Source organism: Aythya ferina (assembly GCF_964211825.1).
Source record: "Aythya ferina genome assembly, chromosome: 1".
In the NCBI taxonomy this organism is placed as follows: domain Eukaryota; kingdom Metazoa; phylum Chordata; class Aves; order Anseriformes; family Anatidae; genus Aythya; species Aythya ferina.
The window spans coordinates 104,357,106-104,375,751 of record NC_140296.1 but is presented as its reverse complement, the minus strand read 5'-3'; the positions used below and the strand labels follow the sequence as shown (position 1 = coordinate 104,375,751).

At 41.9% G+C, this 18,646-nt stretch overlaps 1 protein-coding gene and 1 long non-coding RNA gene across 3 annotated transcripts; one reads left to right on the top strand and one right to left on the bottom strand.

The window, feature by feature from the left end:
• The first annotated feature begins 4,027 nt into the window (after positions 1–4,027).
• Positions 4,028–13,708, top strand: RBM11 (RNA binding motif protein 11). 2 transcript variants are annotated; one of them, XM_084524887.1, is made up of 5 exons: positions 4,028–5,091; positions 8,707–8,869; positions 9,726–9,804; positions 10,496–10,589; positions 11,207–12,408. In XM_084524887.1, exons 1-5 carry the CDS (start codon positions 4,648–4,650, stop codon positions 11,342–11,344), a joined length of 918 nt encoding a protein of 305 aa, XP_084381013.1. In that variant the 5' UTR covers positions 4,028–4,647; the 3' UTR covers positions 11,345–12,408. The 2 variants fall into 2 exon arrangements, with proteins under 2 accessions (XP_084381013.1, XP_084381012.1); XM_084524886.1 differs by lacking the exon at positions 11,207–12,408 and adding an exon at positions 12,538–13,708 and having other exon boundaries at positions 4,041–5,091.
• On the bottom strand, positions 12,615–16,791 carry LOC311439344. Its single transcript, XR_014694667.1, has 3 exons — positions 16,330–16,791; positions 15,666–15,894; positions 12,615–12,748 (listed from the first exon to the last, which is right to left on the bottom strand). It is a non-coding gene; the product is annotated as an uncharacterized lncRNA (long non-coding RNA).
• Between the last annotated feature and the right edge of the window lie 1,855 nt (positions 16,792–18,646).

The following is an 18,646-nucleotide window of genomic DNA, read 5'->3' as shown; positions in this document are numbered from 1 at the left end:
GTTGGGGTGCCCGTTGTGAGGGTGGCCCTGGGCCGCCATGTCACTGCCAGGGAGCCCCTCACGGGTGGTGGAAAGGGCTCTGGGCACACCCTGGAAGGTGACCCATGAGGAAAAGGTGAACGAATGGGGAGAGCTGCCCATCCAGCCACTCGCTGTGGGGCAGCTGCTCCCTCAGCCTGTCTTAATTGGGGTTAATTCTTCATCGTGTCCCAGAGCTGGGTCATAACCTTCATTATATATACATACATTCTGATATATATATACATATATATAAATTTCAAGTGCTAAATATATATATATGTATATAATTAATATACACACAGAATCACAGAATCATTAGAGTTGGAAAAGGCCTCCAAGATCATCCGGTCCAACCGTCCCCCTACCACCAATGACACCCACTAAACCATGACCCTAAGCACTACGTCCAACCTTTCCTTGAACACCCCCAGGGATGGTGACTCCACCACCTCCATGGGTGTTCCAATGCCTGACTACTCTTTCTGAGAAGAAATGGCTCTCCCTTATCGAACTCTACAGGTACTTTAAATGAGGCTGTAGCGAGGTGGGGGTTGGTCTATTCTCCCACGTGCCTGGTGACAGGACAAGGAGGAATGGGCTAAAGTTGCACTAGGGGAGGTTTAGGTTGGATATTAGGAAGAACTTCTTTACTGAAAGGGTTGTTATGCATTGGAATGGGCTGCCCAGGGAAGTGGTGGAGTCACCATCCCTGGAGGTCTTTAAAAGACGTTTAGATGTAGAGCTTAGCGATATGGTTTAGTGGTTAACTTGTTAGTGTTAGGTCAGAGGTTGGACCAGATGATCTTGGAGGTCTCTTCCAACCTAGATGATTCTATGATTCTGTGTTGAACTTCATGCAGTCAATGACTGGCCCATCTCTAATTCAGCATGATCTCTCTACAAGAGATCTCCACAATTGAGGGAGTCAACTGCTCTGCCCAATTGACACACACAAAATTACTTAGTATATATCTTTAAGTCCTGCATTCAAGTCATTTATGAAAACATTGAAGAGAACCAGCCCTAAAATGGAGGCCCCACTAGTGGGAAACCTGCTAGTGACTGGCTGCCAGCCTTATGACATCCCATTTACCATAAACTCTTGAATCCAATACATCAGCCAATTGTTCACCCATTGTATTATGTATTTATCTAGCTGTATGGTGGACATTTTGTCAAGAAACACACAATGAGAAATAGTAACAAACGCATTGCCAAAATCCAAAAAGATTACATCAACTGGCTTCCCTTGGCCAACTAGATGGGTAACCTTGTCATAAAAGAAAGTTAAGTTAGTGAAACAGGACTTCCCCCCTCATGAGCCCGTGTTGCCTATGGCCAATGTCTGCATTGTTTTTCAACCAGTAATTCTGAGAACTATATCTCCATGGATTAATTTTTACTCATAATTACCTTCAGAGCCTTTTCCAATAAGTCATTCTCCAATCTAGATCCAGAGGAGATCTATGAAAGCATTTCTATAGGAGAGAGATGGAGCATATAGCCCTGGGCTTAGGAATCTCACACAGACAATGAGTTGCTGTGTATTTGTATTTGTATGTCACACTGAATGTGACATACCCCACTCTGTGAACTCTCTGTGTCCCCGGCTCTAAAACAAATGAAGCAACATATACCACTGTGAAGCTCATTTATTTACAAACCATTTCACTGGGTAGGTGTAAGAGGACAAACTTAACTTTCTTGGACTTCACGGTAAGGCAAAGAGGCAGATAGACTCTGAATTACTGGAATGAGAAGTCTGGATGCTCAGTTCGTCTTTATGTAGCTCCCAATTATTTCCACTGTAGGAAATAGAAAGATGTCAGAACCACCCAAATACGAGCGAGACATGTCCCAGAAATGCTTGCTGTGTAGTATATCTTTCACAGTGCTTCTAAACAGATGTTCTAGGTATAATTATTTTTCTTCAAGAACAGTTAGCAGGGAGGATTCAGTATTAGCTTTCAAGCAGTAAGTCTCTTCAGGTGGTTTTACAACCATGAACAGCTCTACAAAGCTGTGCTACAAAAGCTAACAGCTTCTTTCTGCAGCTGATAGCCTTTAAGAAGACTCTTCAAAGTCTTTACCCCTTTGAATTCAGCTACAAGGAGAAGACAATGCAGTACATCTGCTCATTTGAAATTCAACCCAGCTTAAGCAGTGTCTTTTGATTATTTTTGTTCCCATTTCTCAATTTTGTCAGTCTATTTTGAGCAATGTTCAATAAGGTAACTCGTTATTTCTTTGCATTCCTCTTCTTCGCAAATCTTTAACACTTTGTCCAACTATTATTATAAAAGCACAGACCTACTGGTATTAAATATTATTTATAAGAAGTAATGCTGTAGTGTAAATTTGGTTCCTTTCCCCTACTTTTTAACATAGATCAATGTTACAACACAAACTTCATGATTATTCATATACAAGTTAAAGCACGGACAGCTCAACACCACTGAAAATGCCTAGTACTGGAACCAGTAATGAACTCTAGTAAAACATCTCTTGTATTTATCTAAGAACCTGTCACTTATCTTAGAAGAAAATCTTACATATGCACCTATACATATACCTAATACCACTAGCTGTAAACAAATTGCTCACACTTGCTATTTTACATATGACCAAGGAAAAGAAAGGAAATTTTTAGTTCCTTCTGAAGTGAAAACTAATAATCCCAAATAACGTGTAAGTACTGTGCCCATGTTGATATAGTCTATGATATATCACCTATGTTGACATAATAACATGTGTAAAAAAAAATGAAAAAAAAAAAAAATAAGCCCTCTGAAATCAGGATTAGAAAAGGTTTCCAGCACCAACTGAACACCCAGAAAATTTTGTGATATTAATCAGCTTGTTGAACGAGTGCTCGTGGGACTCACCACTGTCACATAAGGGAATTATTCACAAACAGTGTCATGCCACTTAGAAATTCATAAATCTTAACTACAGTTCCTGTTTACAGTGTAGTTTCCACTGACACGCTCACAAACAGATGTGAGAGCCTCAAACTTCAGGTATTACCTGTCCCTCTTCTCTGCATATTATGTCCCATGGTTTTCTCAGAAGGATACACTTTTCTTGCATTGAAATTCAGTTACCTGCTGCTGAAGTGGCTTGTGCAACCACTGGAGGATCACTGCAGTACCTCTCAAGTACTCTGTGACATGCAGTGCTCAGAAATGTAAGGGTAGCACCTCTTGAACGAACCACAATGCATTTGGGAGAGCCCTCAGTCTGTCAGCTGTTATAAAAACCCAAAAGACTGGCCAAGTGTTCAAGTTAAAAAATACATAAAACCTTCATTTTATTGCAGTGCAAGATTATTACGATTTCCAGATATCAGAACGGCAGTCTTACATTTCAGTTTACGCCCAGAAGTTTCTGGTAGAATAACAGTTAAAAATGCTACAGAACCCTTGCATGCTTTTCAGAATTAAGATCAAGTTCTTACGCAAGTCTTGATATCCTGATCTGTGGTCACACGTATTTCCCCTTCTAATCTTCTCTGTACCCCAAAGATTTCTTAATCTTGGAAAATCCCATTCTTATAAGAATTCTCATTTCTCTTTTGAATCAAGCCACTTCTCCAGAACAATTACTGATTCCCCTCTAGCTGCTAGCTTTTGAACTCTACTTCCCTCCAGGCAAGACAAAATCAAATCTCTGTTCTGCAATGCGCTGTGTTTAAGTATGGAAAAAAATAATAATAATAATAAAATAAAAAATATGAAGATTACAAAGTGAAAAACCCTGTGTCTGGAAAACTATTACATTTCGTTGTTAGTTCTACATTGACACTTGTAATTCCTGTAAACTGATTTTTAAATAGGTGCAAGAAAAACAGAAAGTTATTTACTCATTTTTAGCAGAGACTTGACAGGTCTGCAACTAAGCCTCCATGAGAAAATAATGGACAGAGGGAAAACACATTATCTATGCTTGGGGGAAAAAAAAAAAAAAAAAAATCTTTGAAAAGATTCCTTACATTTCTGTCATTGACTTCTAGAAATGTGCCTCTTCGTAAAATAACACTTTAAAATATATACACTGAATGTTACGCGCATGTATGTGCTTGAAACCTGAATGCAGTAATCACGTAACAGTGGACTAGCATGCAGGTGTAACTACAGCTTTAAAGACAACAGTCATTTTCCAGTTCTTTTCACTTCTTGAGAAAAGTACAACCTTTGACTCTTCACGTGTAAATTTTATTAGTAACTATTACAATACTTGAGGGTTTTAAAGGGGAGGGTGTCAAGAGGACGCAGTCAGTCGCTTTTCGGTTGTGCCTGGCGACAGGAGGAGAGGCAAGGGGCACACACCGAAGCAGAGGAGGTTCTGGCTCAACACGAGGGGGCACTTCTGCAGTGTGCGGGTGCCAGAGCGCTGGGACAGGTTGCCCAGACAGGCCGTGGAGTCTCCTCTGGAGACACCCAAAACCCGCCCGGTGCCACCCTGCACAGCGTGCTGTGGGTGACCCTGCCTGGCAGCGGGGCTGGACCAGAGGTCCCCTCAGAGGTCCCTCCCGGCCTCGGCCGTCCCGTGTCCCTGTGGAGCGGTCCCGAAGCCCTTGCCGCTCGCTCCTGCGGCAGCAGCTGCAGCGCCCACCGGTTCCCCAGGATGGCGAGCAGCGAACAAAGCTCTCTGCGGCTGCCCCGCCTCGCTCCTCGGCACCGCCTTACCCTCCCTGCGGGGGGAACACCCCGGCGGCTCGCTTCCTCCTGGCTCCGTGCACCACACACGGTGCCGGCGGCAGGGCTGGTCGCGGTCTTTTCCTCGGCTGGGCCGGGAAACCTCAGGGGCATAAAACCCGCGGGGCGCCTCCTCACGCTGCCTGCCCCTCCCGCGGCCGCCGCGTTGCTGGGGCACCGGGCCCGCCCCGACGCCGCCGTGCAGCGGCGCCGCCATGTCGGGGCCGTGTCGGGGGCCGGGGCCGGGGCCGCCATGTCGGGGCCGGGGCCGGGGCCGGGGCCGGGGCGGGCCGGGGAGGCGGACAGGACGCTGTTCGTGGGCAACCTGGAGAGCCGGGTGCGGGAGGAGATCCTCTACGAGCTCTTCCTGCAGGTGGCGGCGGGCCCCGGGCGGTGGGGAGCGGGGGGGCCGGCGGCCCCGCGGGGGGCTCCGCGTCTGCGGCTGCTGGGCGAGGGGCGCCGGGGGGTGCGGCCGGGCCCAGCTGCCCCCCGTCCTCTGCCCCCTTCTCCAGCTTTTCTCCAGGGTTTCCCTCGCCTCTGCCCTGCTTGTGCAAGCTTTCGCTCCGGAAAGGGGCCCCGAGTTAGCGAGGAAGTTGGAAAAAAAAAAAAAATCTTTTATAGTTTTTCTATATCGATTAAGATTTATTTATATATTTTTTTTTGATCAATAATTTTATTAAGAAAAATGGGTGCAAAAGCTGACAATGTGTCCAGCACGGCGGCAGCAGTTAGCATGGTGGGACAGGCAGTAGGGATGGTGGGTTGTGGGTCTTCCACCCGCATAACCTTTATAACACAATGTTTCGTGTCTTAAGGCTTGAGGAGATGCTGATTCTGTCAGTGGGGTCCCCACCCCCTGCCTCCATTTTCTTGCCATTTTCCCCAGGACCTGGAGGGCTTGCTGAAAGACAGCAAATGTGGCTGAGCCAGGCTTATTAACCTGAAAGGAGTAAGGAAAAGGCAGGGAGCATCATATCAGTAATGCAAGCATCTAATGGCAAGGTGGATTGACAGTAGTTGGTGACAATGGGGCATTTTTCCGGGCCTGATACAATCAGCGTGAATGAAGCTCAGCCTGGACAGTTCAGCCAATAGCATGGTGATACATGTGCATCTGCCAGTCTACTAATTACACCTGGTCTCAGAAGGAACCTTGCTTCCTTCAGGTGTTTTCGCACAACAGTACAAAAATAGAGGTGGGCAGAATAATCTGTTCTTCTGCTATGCCATTTGCTAATTAGAACTACTTCTGCTCACTGTTTTTATTCCACTGTTTAATCTGATATTCATCTTGTTCATCTAAGCAAGGTATCAGCACACTACTCTGTGTGCATTGAAAGGCATTTTTGTTTGGTTTGTTCTAGCTTTGTGGTAGTTTAGGTGATTCCAATTCTTCCTGACTTCTCCCTAAAATTATCTAAGAAACAGTTGTTTCTTTATTTCTTATTTTCTACACAGTATTCCTACCTGTTTCCAATAGTATTCTGTTGTGTAACTTTAAAAGTTAAGTTACGAAGGCTTGTCTTACCAGAGGGTTTGAGTAACGCCACACAATTCCGAGCATAAAAGTGATGAAAACAAGTGGTTGTTCTCAGAATACAGTTTTGTATGAATCTTCTGCATAATCTGCTTCAGTCATGCAACTGCTGACTTCTGTCTGGGTTTTCATATCATCTGAATTAATACCTGCTTAACTTTTTCCTTCTGTTCATCGCATTCTTGTTCATGTTTCTCTCTTTGCTGCAACAGCACATGCTTCCTGTTGCAGTATTGTCCTTTCTTAGGCAGCATATAGTTCAACCTGCCTGCAGTGGTACAGCCCTAAAAATGCACTCCTGAGCTGTAGCTTTTCCCCATCAAATTACGAGAAAATATCTATAATTATTTCTAAACTATTAATATTTTTTTTATTTATGAACAGGAAGACTACAGAATTAAGACTGATCTGCAAAGCATTTGAGCGTGTTACTTCTAGTTCTTGAAGAACCAGATCCTCCTCATTAGGCAAACAATCAGAAGACTGGATATATTCTGTTTTTAGAAAAACTGCAGTGTAGTGCAGAACAGCAACAAAAAAAATGCCTTAAAGAGCCAACTCAAGCAAAAATGAGCATGTTCAGAATCTCACTGAAATCCCCTTTAAAAAAAAAATAAATAAGGCCACCAAACTTGAAGATACTTGGAAAGACAAAATCAACATATTGAAGATTGCCTGCGCAGGACAATCTAGGTAGTATCCATTGCTGTATAGCCCGATCATCTTTCTGCACCAATAATAAAAACTGGTACATTATTTTTGATCCTTAATATTTATTGTCTGTATGATTCTTCTGCTTTCACGAGGGCTGGGGAGGGAAGAGGGAGAATAATACTCATGTTTCATCAAGAGCATCTTACTTAAGCGAGTAGTTTATAGACAGCTTGCAAAAGCATACAGCAATCAGACATTATTATCACAGATGACAGTCCTTAATATTCTCAGTCTGACATAAGAAAGGGTATAATAAGGAAGATGGCTCCAAATCATCACTCTGAATGCTCACAGCAGACAAATTGCAGATTTGTTGTTTGACAATAATCATTGAAAGTGCAGAATAATAAAGTAGATCACTTTCTGTGGCTTATTTTCTTCATCTGAGCATATGCTGTGTGTTTATTATGAATGTTGAACTGTTTATGCACAATTGCTGTGAAGCTGTTATAACGAATTAACTTGTGCTTGCCTAAAGCTGCAGATGACTTCTGAGTGACTTTTACTGGAAAGTACGCTTCATATCACTAGTAGGAGTGTAAGCCAGTTCTGCTGTTTTTATTCAGAACAATAAATTATCCATCTATTTCAGTAACATAGACAACGTTTGGTAATTTTTGTAACTGTATCTGATGGGATTTTTTTGTCACTTTAAGTGACACCTCATTTCATACCTGGATAGTATATCGTCTTAAAGATAAGTTGTTGTCATCCTTAACATTCCAGATCTGTGGCAGAAGACTTGTTGGCCATTTGTTTCCACTCTGCTAAATCAGCCTTACAGTTTGTTTTAATAAAAATTGATAATTCCGTGACTGATATTCAGCCTTGCATAGGGAAAATTTAATATCTACTATGAAAATGACAGTTTCTTTGCAAGTGGGACCAGTCTTCATGCAACATCACTGCCATGGTTTGGTTCTTCTAGGACTATGCAAGGATTACAGTGTAGGCAGAGATGGAACTTCTTTTCAGTGAAGATACAGAATATCCTGAGTTGGAAGGGACCCAGTAGGATCATCCAAGTTCAACTCCTAACAGGAGGCACCTAAGGGTGTGGTTTGGGGTTTGTTTCTTTTTTGGTCAGGAACAGTATGCTATCTCCGATGAGATGGTAGAGTCTCTTGATTCCTTGCCATGCATTTGTGATGAAGGTTACACAGTACAGAAAACTGTGTTTTGTGGTGGTTCCAGAAACACTAGTCTCTATTAAGGTGTGCTTTCCTACAGTTTTGGTGCTGCCTGTTTTAGGAATTTAAGGAAAATAGAAATATATTACTGGACTTCATAGCTGTTATGTAACTGATATTATCAATTTGTTCAGTTGTGTTAGCTGTGCAAAAAAAGCTCTGTAATAATTGTACTAGAAGCTGTACATGCATAAGGTAACCTTTGCTATGAATACAGTAACTTAGTAGTTACTAAGTTCCTTGCGGCTGTCATCACTGCTTTTTAAAAATAATTTAAAAAATGGATTATTAAAGACTAAACATCATCAATGGAGTGATGGTTTGTTCTCCTTCTAATATTTTTAGAGATGATTTTTTGTTTTATAGGGAAAGTTTTGAGTTCAAGCATGGGGAATGCGGAGAGATTTTTAAAATTAAGTAGAGGATCTTATACTGAGAAACTTGCACTGTTTCTGACTATGACAAAATGTACATTATTATGACATAAGTATTAAACAAACAAACAAACAAACAAGTTCTGTGAGAAAATAATGTAAATTTCTTTCAGGCTGGACCGTTAACCAAAGTGACAATTTGTAAGGACAAAGAAGGAAAGCCAAAGTCTTTTGGATTTGTCTGCTTTAAGCACAAAGAATCTGTGCCTTACGCGATCGCTTTGCTGAATGGAATCCGTCTGTATGGAAGACCAATTAAAGTACGGTATCGTTTTGGTAGGTTTACTGGTCATGATGATTACGTAAGTCTTTGTAAAAATTGAATTGTTTTCCTAAATGACTATTTTTTTAATCCTACAGTCTTTCAGAAAGATGACAATTTATAGTTGAATCTATTGCAGTCTTTTCTGTATTTTTAAGGAACAAAATCTTTTTGTGGTTTTTGCATGACAAAGTGTTCACCATTTTTTGTTTACTAAGGAAAGACAATGGGTTGGTTCACAACAACACAACTTGCAAGCCAGCAGAGACCACACTGTGTGGAATACAGAAACAACTCTGGTGTGGCCACAGTTGTCATGACACATTACATTTAGTGAGAGCAGCAACACTCAAGCTGTTTGACTTCTATACACAGAGTTATTAGTTTTAAGTGGAAGAGATTGTAGGTAGAAAAACACAGTCAAATCAAAGTCTTATTCTTCATTTTATGTTTATGAAAGTAAAGCTTCTAGAATGTTAATGATTAGGCAGTATTTGCAATCCAGACATTAAGGACTTGTGTTCACTATGCACTGCGTTGCTCTTAGAAGGCTGTACAGAGTAGTTTCTGGTTGTATGTAAAGTGGCTGAGGTTCCTAAAATCAGAAGCAATGGGAACAATTTTATTTGTGATTACTTCAACAATCCTGATTTATGCTTCTGTAAGTGACTGAGTATTAAATGATAAACAAATATTTTCAAGCAGTAAATTGATGCTGTAGGTTGTCAGCCATAAATTGACACCTCACCATTATATGCTAACTTTGATATACTGGTGCACTACAGATAACACAGAACACTTTCTGTGTCTTTAATTTGTAAATCAAATAGTCATAACTGAATAGTCATTACAGTATTGTCTTGTTTACAGGGAGTTCGCACTCATCAGAACTAAACAGCCCGACACATGGTTTTGAGAACTATGTTGACTTATATTCACCTTCATATAGGTAACAAAGATCTATACATTAATTGTATGATTATGATTAAAAGAAATCCTGTTAAGAAAGTGACTTGATGTGGTAGAACAATCAGCAGTTGCATACTTAATTGCATCCTTACTCACAGTGGGTTTTAGTTAATGTTTGGTTGTTCAGCTTGCCAGACGTTCAGTTAGTTGAATTTCCAATCCTGTTTGGTTTTGCAAGATACAGGCACATGAAAAAAAGTATTTAAGTATGGTGTTTGTACTAGCAGTGTTTGCAGTTCTTAGGGAAAAAAAAATCTGGTAATGGAAATAATCGTTTCAAACCCCATCGAGTTTATATCTGTAGTTTTCTGTGTGTGTGTATATTTAAGCAACTGTCACACACATGACTGCACAGGTAGAAACCTGTTATAATGGAACTCTGGACACCCAAGTTTCAATGTCTTTAACATTTAAAATTCATCATTTTTCAACAAGTGTGACAGAATTCCCATGGTAAAATCCAGGACTCTGTCTGCTCTTCAGTATGTCAGGATTACTTGTTGATTACTTATGTTTTCCTTGTTTTACTAGTCTTTCATGTAAGCCCAGATATTAATATCTGCATTCTTCTCTTGGATATACTCATTATAGCCTAAGAATTACATCTCAGCAGTCTACTAGGCAGTATTTGGTGGAAGTCTGGTCTCTGTGTGTTTGCTTGTTTTTCCTAGGTATCAAGAACCTTATGGAAATGCTCCATTTCCTGTTACTCCCTTTCCAATGAACAATAGTTTACCTCAGGAATACTCAGTCTTTCAAAAGATGGTGAGTTTGTGTTAAAAGTTATAAATATGTTAACTTTTTTTGAACTTGAAGGTTTTCTGCATTCTGACAAACAAGTATGCTTATTTAATGACTCAAAATTTGGCTTAGGCTGCTAACTTTGACTATGAGGTCTGTTTATCACTTAAGGGATCTACTTAACCAAACTGTTTTCTTACTGCAGGAATGTCTTAAAGGTATAGCTTAGGGAGGCTAAGAAGTCAGTCTATAGAAGGAGCTCATTGCTGTACTGTGTTTCAAATCAAATCCCCTTGGTGAGACAAGATAAAAATGTAAATGTAAAAATATGTATATGTAAAAATACAACCATGAAAGCAATAGGTTCTTCATATATGGCTAATTCAGTCAGTGGCCACTTAACTCTTCTACTTACTTCAGATATGCCCAGCAGAAGTTTGAAATGTAGTTCTGTTCTAAAATTGAACTAAAACTCCTCCAACAACCACCGCTGCCATTATGAGAAATGTTTAAGTTAAGGCAACAGCAATTTAAGGGTTTCTGGCCTGAACCTTTTCATGCCTCTACAGTTCTCACATTGAATTCTCCTTTATTGCAGTAGACAGTGAGAATCATATTCCTTTTCTCTTTGTCAAACTCAGGTGCACTGGTCTATTGTCCTAATCTCTGAGATATTCTCCGAATCAAGTGAACTGGTATCTTCAGATGGTAACCTATGGGCCATGCCCTACTTACTCATCAAGCACATCATGGAAATTCTGAATCTGATGAGTTGGTAGGACTGAAGAAACCCAGCATTTAATGTGAGGTGCAGACTGTGGACAGTCCAAGTGTCACCCAGTCTGACCAGGGAATGGCCCTGCCTGTTGTAACCATAGAAGGGGTGAACTCTGGATAGATTCTACCAGATAGCTGCAATCTAAGCAGGAAGGTGGAGAGGGTCTGTTCGCTGTCACACAGATCTTTCTGGTGGTGGCCTGCCTCCCCACTTCCCAGGCTCAGTACTCAGAAGATCTGATGCCTGCACAAACTTTTCCATCCTCTCTGTTGTGGTTGGATGCTTTGGAGGGTACCATTGCCCCCACTGTGCTCACTGTCAAGCCCATTTCTCAGTAACAATGCAGTACACAAAGATTGAAAGACCAAACGCTCAGCAGACCTGCACACACCAACAAGTTAATTCCATTTTCTACTTGCTAGAAGAGATAGACAGTATAACAGCATGTCTCCAGTGATTGCTTTGTTGCAGCTTCAGCAGAATGTATGCCTTCATACATCTACCTCACCTTTATATGGGCGTGTCAGACTTACTTGAAAGTCTCTTTTGCACACAAGGAGATACTCAGACATGCTTCCCATACTTTTTCGGGTTACTGACAGTCAGTAGAAAGACGCTTGCTCCTCTGACCTTTGTAATTCTATTGCTGTATGTGGACTGTGTATTTTTTATGAGAGAGACTCTTGGGATACTTCAGAGAATGTATCAAGAAGCTGTGCACTTGCTGTGGTGTTCCGAGTGCTTTAATCTATGGGTTCACTATACCTTACTGGAACTTGTTTTGACAATAACTTCAAAATTATTTAAATCAAACCAGATTAAAAGAAAAAAAAAATCAGATCTGTATGTCTTTACAATACCACTTGTTAATATAGTTACAAATATTTATAAAATGCATAGGTGAAGAAAAGAAAAGAAAAGAATGCTATGTTTGATCACCTTACAAAAAGACTTAATGGGCAGTTTAATCTTAAATCAGATTGTGTGTTCCACCTCAACCATGAAAGATTGTATGTTTTCCAACTACACTAGTTGATCTAATAAAATAAATGTTTTGCTTTTAAATTTCATGTTTATTTACTATATATAATTTGCTGTCAATATTTTCATTGTAGAAACTGTAATGTATGTGAAATTAAGCTCTTCAGAACTTCCCCTTAACAGTATTAACAATTCAAGTTCTTATTTCCCCAGATGAACCACTTTTTAGCACAGCAGTATACAGTTCACAGCCCAGTGGGTCAACAATTTCCTTACTATCAGATGACTCCGCCACTGCCTTCAAATTTATCTGTTCCTCCTTATCAGAATCAAGCTGCAAATTTTAAGTCTGGACAGAGTTCCTTTGAATTGGCCTTGCCGCATTCAAGTGATTGTGAAGTGTACCAGGTGGATGAAAGTACTTCTAAAAGAAAGAGAGAACAGCAAAGCTGTGACAGTGACACTAGTACTGAAGATGACCAAATGAAACAAAGAGAGTGTGACCAAAAATACAAGAAGTGCAAAGCCACGAAAAAGAGGCATTAATACTGTGTAACTGGGTTAATTTTTTAACTATATTTGCTATTTTTACTTAAGAGAAATTCTCTCATTGTTGCACTTTATTAAAAAGGAATGCTCAAGATTCATATTAATTTTGAAATGTATTGTGCGTAAATTATGCTGATATACTTTAACCTCAACCAAATTACTTTCTTTAAAGTATGGGAAACATTTAAAAACTTAAAATTTTCCTTTTGAAGGAAAAAAGTAGCTAGTTTTGTTTTTGTTTTCTATGAATTGTGAAAGACAATTATTTCACTATGATTTATGGAATTTATTTTTAGGACTGATGTAAGAACTTTCTGGAGCAATTGAACTGAGCAGGCTAGAAATTCTAGGCATCATACTAGAGACGTGCTTGTCACATCAACACCTATAACTTCTACTCTTTTCTGACTTAGCTCTGCTGTTATGTTCTAGTAGGATCACTGTGTATACTTACTGGAACTGTGGTGTGTTTTTTTTCCCCCACAGTATTAAATGTGAGGTAAAATTCGGGCATTTGCACTAACCACAAGACTTACATAATGTGTCAATACCTGAATGTAAGTACTTTATGGCCACAATGTGTACTGACTAGAACTATATACACATTTATATATGTGTATTTCTATGAACTTACTCTCTAGTTATTTATTTACTTATTTGAGACTCTTGTTACAATTCATTAATTGTAACAAATAGATAAAAAAAATAACAGAGTATCTCCATTATACCTAATTTGTACCATAAAAGTCAACTGAGTTAATAGTGCCTCTTCAGAAGAAAAGTTCCTACCTTGTTTGTGGAGGAAGAATAAATCTCATACAATGGCGAATCAAAATACTGACCTATTTTCTATCTTTCACAACTTTAATTATTTACAGCTGCCATCAACAACCTACAGATACAGAGGTATTTTTATTTATTAGATCAAGTACAGGTGAAACACTTTCATGATCCTTTTATGAGAAAGCAAAACACTTCATTTTCAGCTATTAATTGCTTAAAGTCTTCTATGGAGACTGGATGTAGGCTCTAAACAGTAAACTGAGTTTAATAAAACCAAAATCCTTTTTCCTTAGATAATAATGTTGGGTTGCTCAAAAAGGAATGCTTTTCGTACAACAGTATTGAGAAAGAATACCCAAGTTTACTGGTTAAAGTTGATAAGTTTTTCAAGTCCAAATGAGTTTAAGAGATGGAAGAAAATACGGCTTGCAACAATTCCTAGTTTTTCTGATACTCTGAATCACAGATAATGAATTAAATTTCTCAAGGATGCCGCTTCTAACTTCCTAAAGGGATTAGTTCTTGAGACAAGGAGACTATTATTATAATACATATGTATGTATGGCACCCTTGAAATGTCATTAGCAGAAATTCAACAGTCTCTGGAAGGAACTTACATAACAAAGGTTTGTGCCTTAAATAAGATTTATGCCTTATGAAGCCTGCCCAATCACCTTTGCTTTTCCCTTCCACATTGCCATAAAAACACGTGCCTCTCTATCTTTTATGTCACACTAGTAGCTTTAGGGCTGAGGTACGTGAATGTAATCTAACTTCTGTTGAAATATATTGCTGACGTTATACCAGTAAGCCAGTGATCACAAAAATTGCCACTGGATTTCTTTCAGTACATGTTAAAGAAACGTAAATATAATCACTTAGAGGAAGAAGATGTTGACATAAGCTTAATTTAGAAATGAAATTAATCCCAAAAAAAAAAAAAAAAAAAAAAAAAAAGAGAAAACAGAGATGCCCTGGCCAGAGTTGGACAAGATAAAAGAGAACCTTAGTCTATGCTGATATGCCCTTACCGGACTTATCATTGAATAGGTATCTAAGGGCTCAAAGGGTTGTGGTAAATGGGGTTACATCAGACCAATCACCAGTGGGGTCCCCCAGGTCTCCATTTTAGGGCCAGTTCTTTTCAATGTTTTCATAAATGATTTGGATGTAGGACTAGAAGGTGTTTTGAGCAAATTTGCTGATGATACTAAACTGGGAGGAGTTATTGACTCTGTTGAGGGTGGAATTGCCTTGCCTTTCTGGCAAGATCTGGACAGACTGGAGAACAGGGCAATCACCAACCGCATGAACTTTAACAAGAGCAAGTGCTGGGTCCTGCACCTGGGAAGGGGCAACCCTGGCTAAATGTACAGATGGGGAGACTAGAGGCTTGAGAGCAGCCCCACAGAGAGAGGTCTGGGTGTTGTGGGTAACAGCAAGCTGAGTATGAGCCAGCAGTGTACCCTGGCAGCCAGGAGAGCCAACCGTATCCTGGGGTGCATCAAGCACGGCATTGCTAGTCGGTCGAGAGAGGTGATTGTCCCGCTCTACTCTGCGCTGGTGTGGCCTCACCTCAAGTGAGGAGTGCAGCTCCGGGCACCATAGCACAAGAAGGGTGTGAAACTGCTGGAATGTCCAGAGAAAGGCTACAAAGATGGTGAAGGGACTAGAGGGGAGGAGCAGCCGCGGTCACTGGGCCTGTTAAGCCTGGAAAAGAGGAGGCTGAGGGGAGACCCCATTGCGGTGTACAGCTTCCTCACGAGGGGGAGTGGAGGAGCAGGCGCCAACCTATTCTGTTTAGTGACAAGTGATAGGACCCATGGGAATGGTGTCAAGCTGCAACATAAGTTATATGATAAAATTGCATCATTGCAGAGCCTCAGTCACAGTTTAAGTTGGCGCTGCCTGATCTGGGGACCAGATCTGGGTCTTTTGGAGCAGCAGGTTTCTCAGAGAACCCCTTCCCCCCCCCCCATTGTTTTTATTCACAACTGAAGTACTCATGCCTTTAACATCAGCATCCGTTTTCCTTCTTTTTCTCTCATGTCCTCTGCATGGTCACGTTGGTAAAACCACAGGGTCGCTCGGGCCTTGTTCCCACTCTCTCGTCTGCCTTTCACAGAAGGACGCTTTCCCCGATACCTCAGACACTGGTTCGTACACGTGGGGAGGCAGATAGGTTCTCTCAGTTGGCAGACCTCTTCCAAAAACTTTCTCCACAGCCGAGACGCAGGCCTGTAGGGAAGAGGAGAGGCTTTCTTCATACTGCTTTTGACTTACATGTTGTGAAAACGGCATTTCTGTTATGAACAGCACAGTCTCGCTATTTCCACTCAGTGAAAGTTATGGTAATGCCACCGGTTCCTATCCCAATCTGTTTCTACTTACCACAGAGCTTAATTTGAGTTCACATTAAGGCACCTTTCTCACACTGCCTGTTGTTCAAGCTTAAGAAGCAGTTAGGAACATCCTGCAAAGTCAGGCTTAACTGTAAGCACTTGAGCTTCTGAGTTGGTGGCGGTTTGTTTTTATTTATTAGTATTATTATTTTCGTAAGGCCTGGAAAGGGAGCTTAGAATCCATGGAAGTAATTTCACTGAAAACAGACAAGGTGAAAGAAGTACTCAAACTCCTCAACATTAAAGAACTGTAGAACCCAGGAACACTTACCCGCCAGCTCCTGAACTTGAATCACTTCCACACGGCTTCACAGTGAAGTCACACCACCAGGCTCTCACTGTACTGAGGAGGCACCAACTACGCAGCTAGCTCATAGAGTCACTCAAACTATTTCACAGACGTGGGAGGAAACACGAAGAAAAAGCAGCCCACCAGGGAACACTGAGTCCACTTCACCATGACAGAAAAAAAAGCACCCTAGAGAACCTGAGCCTCAAACTCCCCCCAGGGAAACACTTCCCCACAAGCCCTCAGGCTTCCTATATAGCAAAGGTCAAATGATCCACACCTGGCAGGTTTCACTTAACAAGGGTGGAGCCAAGACACCTTATGGAATAGGCTCATCTACCTGGCTTCAGTCTTTTAAGGTCAATTGCTCCTTATCACTTATAGAAATAACCTGACAAGGGGCTTAGTGGTTTGGGTTGACCTAATGAATGAACTGCAAAAGGTGCACAAGGGTCATATTTCTGTTAGACATTCTGTGAGGAAAAGTAGTACAGAGCCTGTTAAAATAAATAAATAGGTAAATAAACACATGAAAGAAATGAAATAAAAGAAAAAAGAAAATAACCTTAAAGGCAAAATTGCTATCATAGATTTTCATCTGTCTAGTCAAGACAGATAAAGAATATAGCAATCAGAATGACTTTTCTTGGCATTAATGTTATTTAAATCTGCTTTTCTGAGATGTCTTCTTGATGCAGGACTTTCCAAAATCTAGCCCCGTGACCTCTGACTACACTATTTACTTCCGCTGCATATAAGCTATCACGTACAAAGGCCAGGATCCGGATCCTCACTCACTATTCAGGTAAAGGACTGGGCTGAAGGTTTGGGCTTTGATTTGGGTACATGCCTACATTGCTGCTTCCTGGCAGGTCATGGGAAGAAGATCAGCTGGCCTGGGGGAGTTTAAGTACATGTGGCTTTTAGGCTGCAGCCAAAGTGTTCCTCTAGATCTGGAAGTCTGAAGAGGGATGCAGTCCCCAAGCTCAGATACAACCGCATGTTAGTCTGGCGCAACCGATTTTTGTGTTCCTTGCACTGGCTGTTCTTTCACCTCCTCTCCAGAGGTGAGGACATGCATCTCTTTCGTGCTCCTTTGTTAGTAAACAAAACAGGAGAGATTAAAGCCTCTTTCTTCAAGTCAGTAAGATACTGGGCTACAAAGATGGCAAAAGGCCTAGAGGGGAAGACGTATGACGACCGGCTGAGGTCACTGGGCCTGTTCAGCCTGGAAAAGAGGTGGCTGAGGGGAGACCTCGTCGCAGTCTACAGCTTTCTCATGAGGGGGAGTGGAGGGGCAAGTACCAATCTATTCTCTCCAGTCACCAGTGATAGGACCCCCGGGAATGGTGTCAGCCTGACGCAGGGGAGGTTTAGGCTAGACATCAGGAAGAGGTTCTTCACTGAGAGGGTGGTCGCACACTGGAACAGGCTTCCCAGGGAAGCAGCCACTGCACCAAGCCTGTTGGCATTTAAGAAGCATTTGGACTGTGCACTTAGTCACGTGGTCTGAAGTTTTGGGTAGACCTGTGTGGTGCCAGGAGTTGGACTCGAGGATCTCCTCAAGAAACTGGCTGCTCTTGGCTCGGACTGGCGCACGCTTCGTTGGGTTAGAAACTGGCTGGATAGCCGGGCCCAAAGAGTCGTGGTGAATGGAGTCAAGTCCAGCTGGAGGCCGGTCACTAGTGGCGTTCCCCAGGGCTCGGTGCTGGGGCTGGTCCTCTTTAATATCTTCATCGGTGATCTGGACGAGGGCATCGAGTGCACCCTCAGTAAGTTTGCAGATGACACCAAGCTAGGCGCGTGTGTCGATCTGCTTGAGGGTAGGAAGGCTCTGCAGGAGGATCTGGATAGGCTGCACCGATGGGCTGAGGTCAACTGCATGAAGTTCAACAAGGCCAAGTGCCGGGTCCTCCACCTGGGATGCAATAACCCCAGGCAGAGCTACAGGCTGGGAGATGAGTGGTTGGAGAGCTGCCAGGCAGAGAAGGACCTGGGAGTGATGGTGGATAGTCGGCTGAATGTGAGGCAGCAGTGTGCTCAGGTGGCCAAGAAGGCCAACAGCATCCTGGCTTGTATAAGAAACGGTGTGACCAGCAGGGCTAGGGAGGTGATCGTCCCCCTGTACTCGGCTCTGGTGAGGCCGCACCTCGAGTACTCTGTTCAGTTCTGGGCCCCTCGCTACAAGAAGGACATGGAGGTGCTTGAGCGGGTGCAGAGAAGGGCGACGAAGCTGGTGAGGGGCCTGGAGAACAAGTCCTACGAGGAGCGGCTGAGGGAGCTGGGCTTGTTCAGCCTG

Excerpts from the sequence above, each read along its gene's own strand:
- RBM11 (XM_084524886.1), top strand. The coding sequence starts at position 4,648 with ATGGCGAGCAGCGAACAAAGCTCTCTGCGGCTGCCCCGCCTCGCTCCT. Across the intron at positions 5,092-8,706 it reads TCTACGAGCTCTTCCTGCAG|GCTGGACCGTTAACCAAAGT; the intron begins GTGGCGGCGGGC and ends AATTTCTTTCAG. Across the intron at positions 8,870-9,725 it reads TAAAGTACGGTATCGTTTTG|GGAGTTCGCACTCATCAGAA; the intron begins GTAGGTTTACTG and ends TCTTGTTTACAG.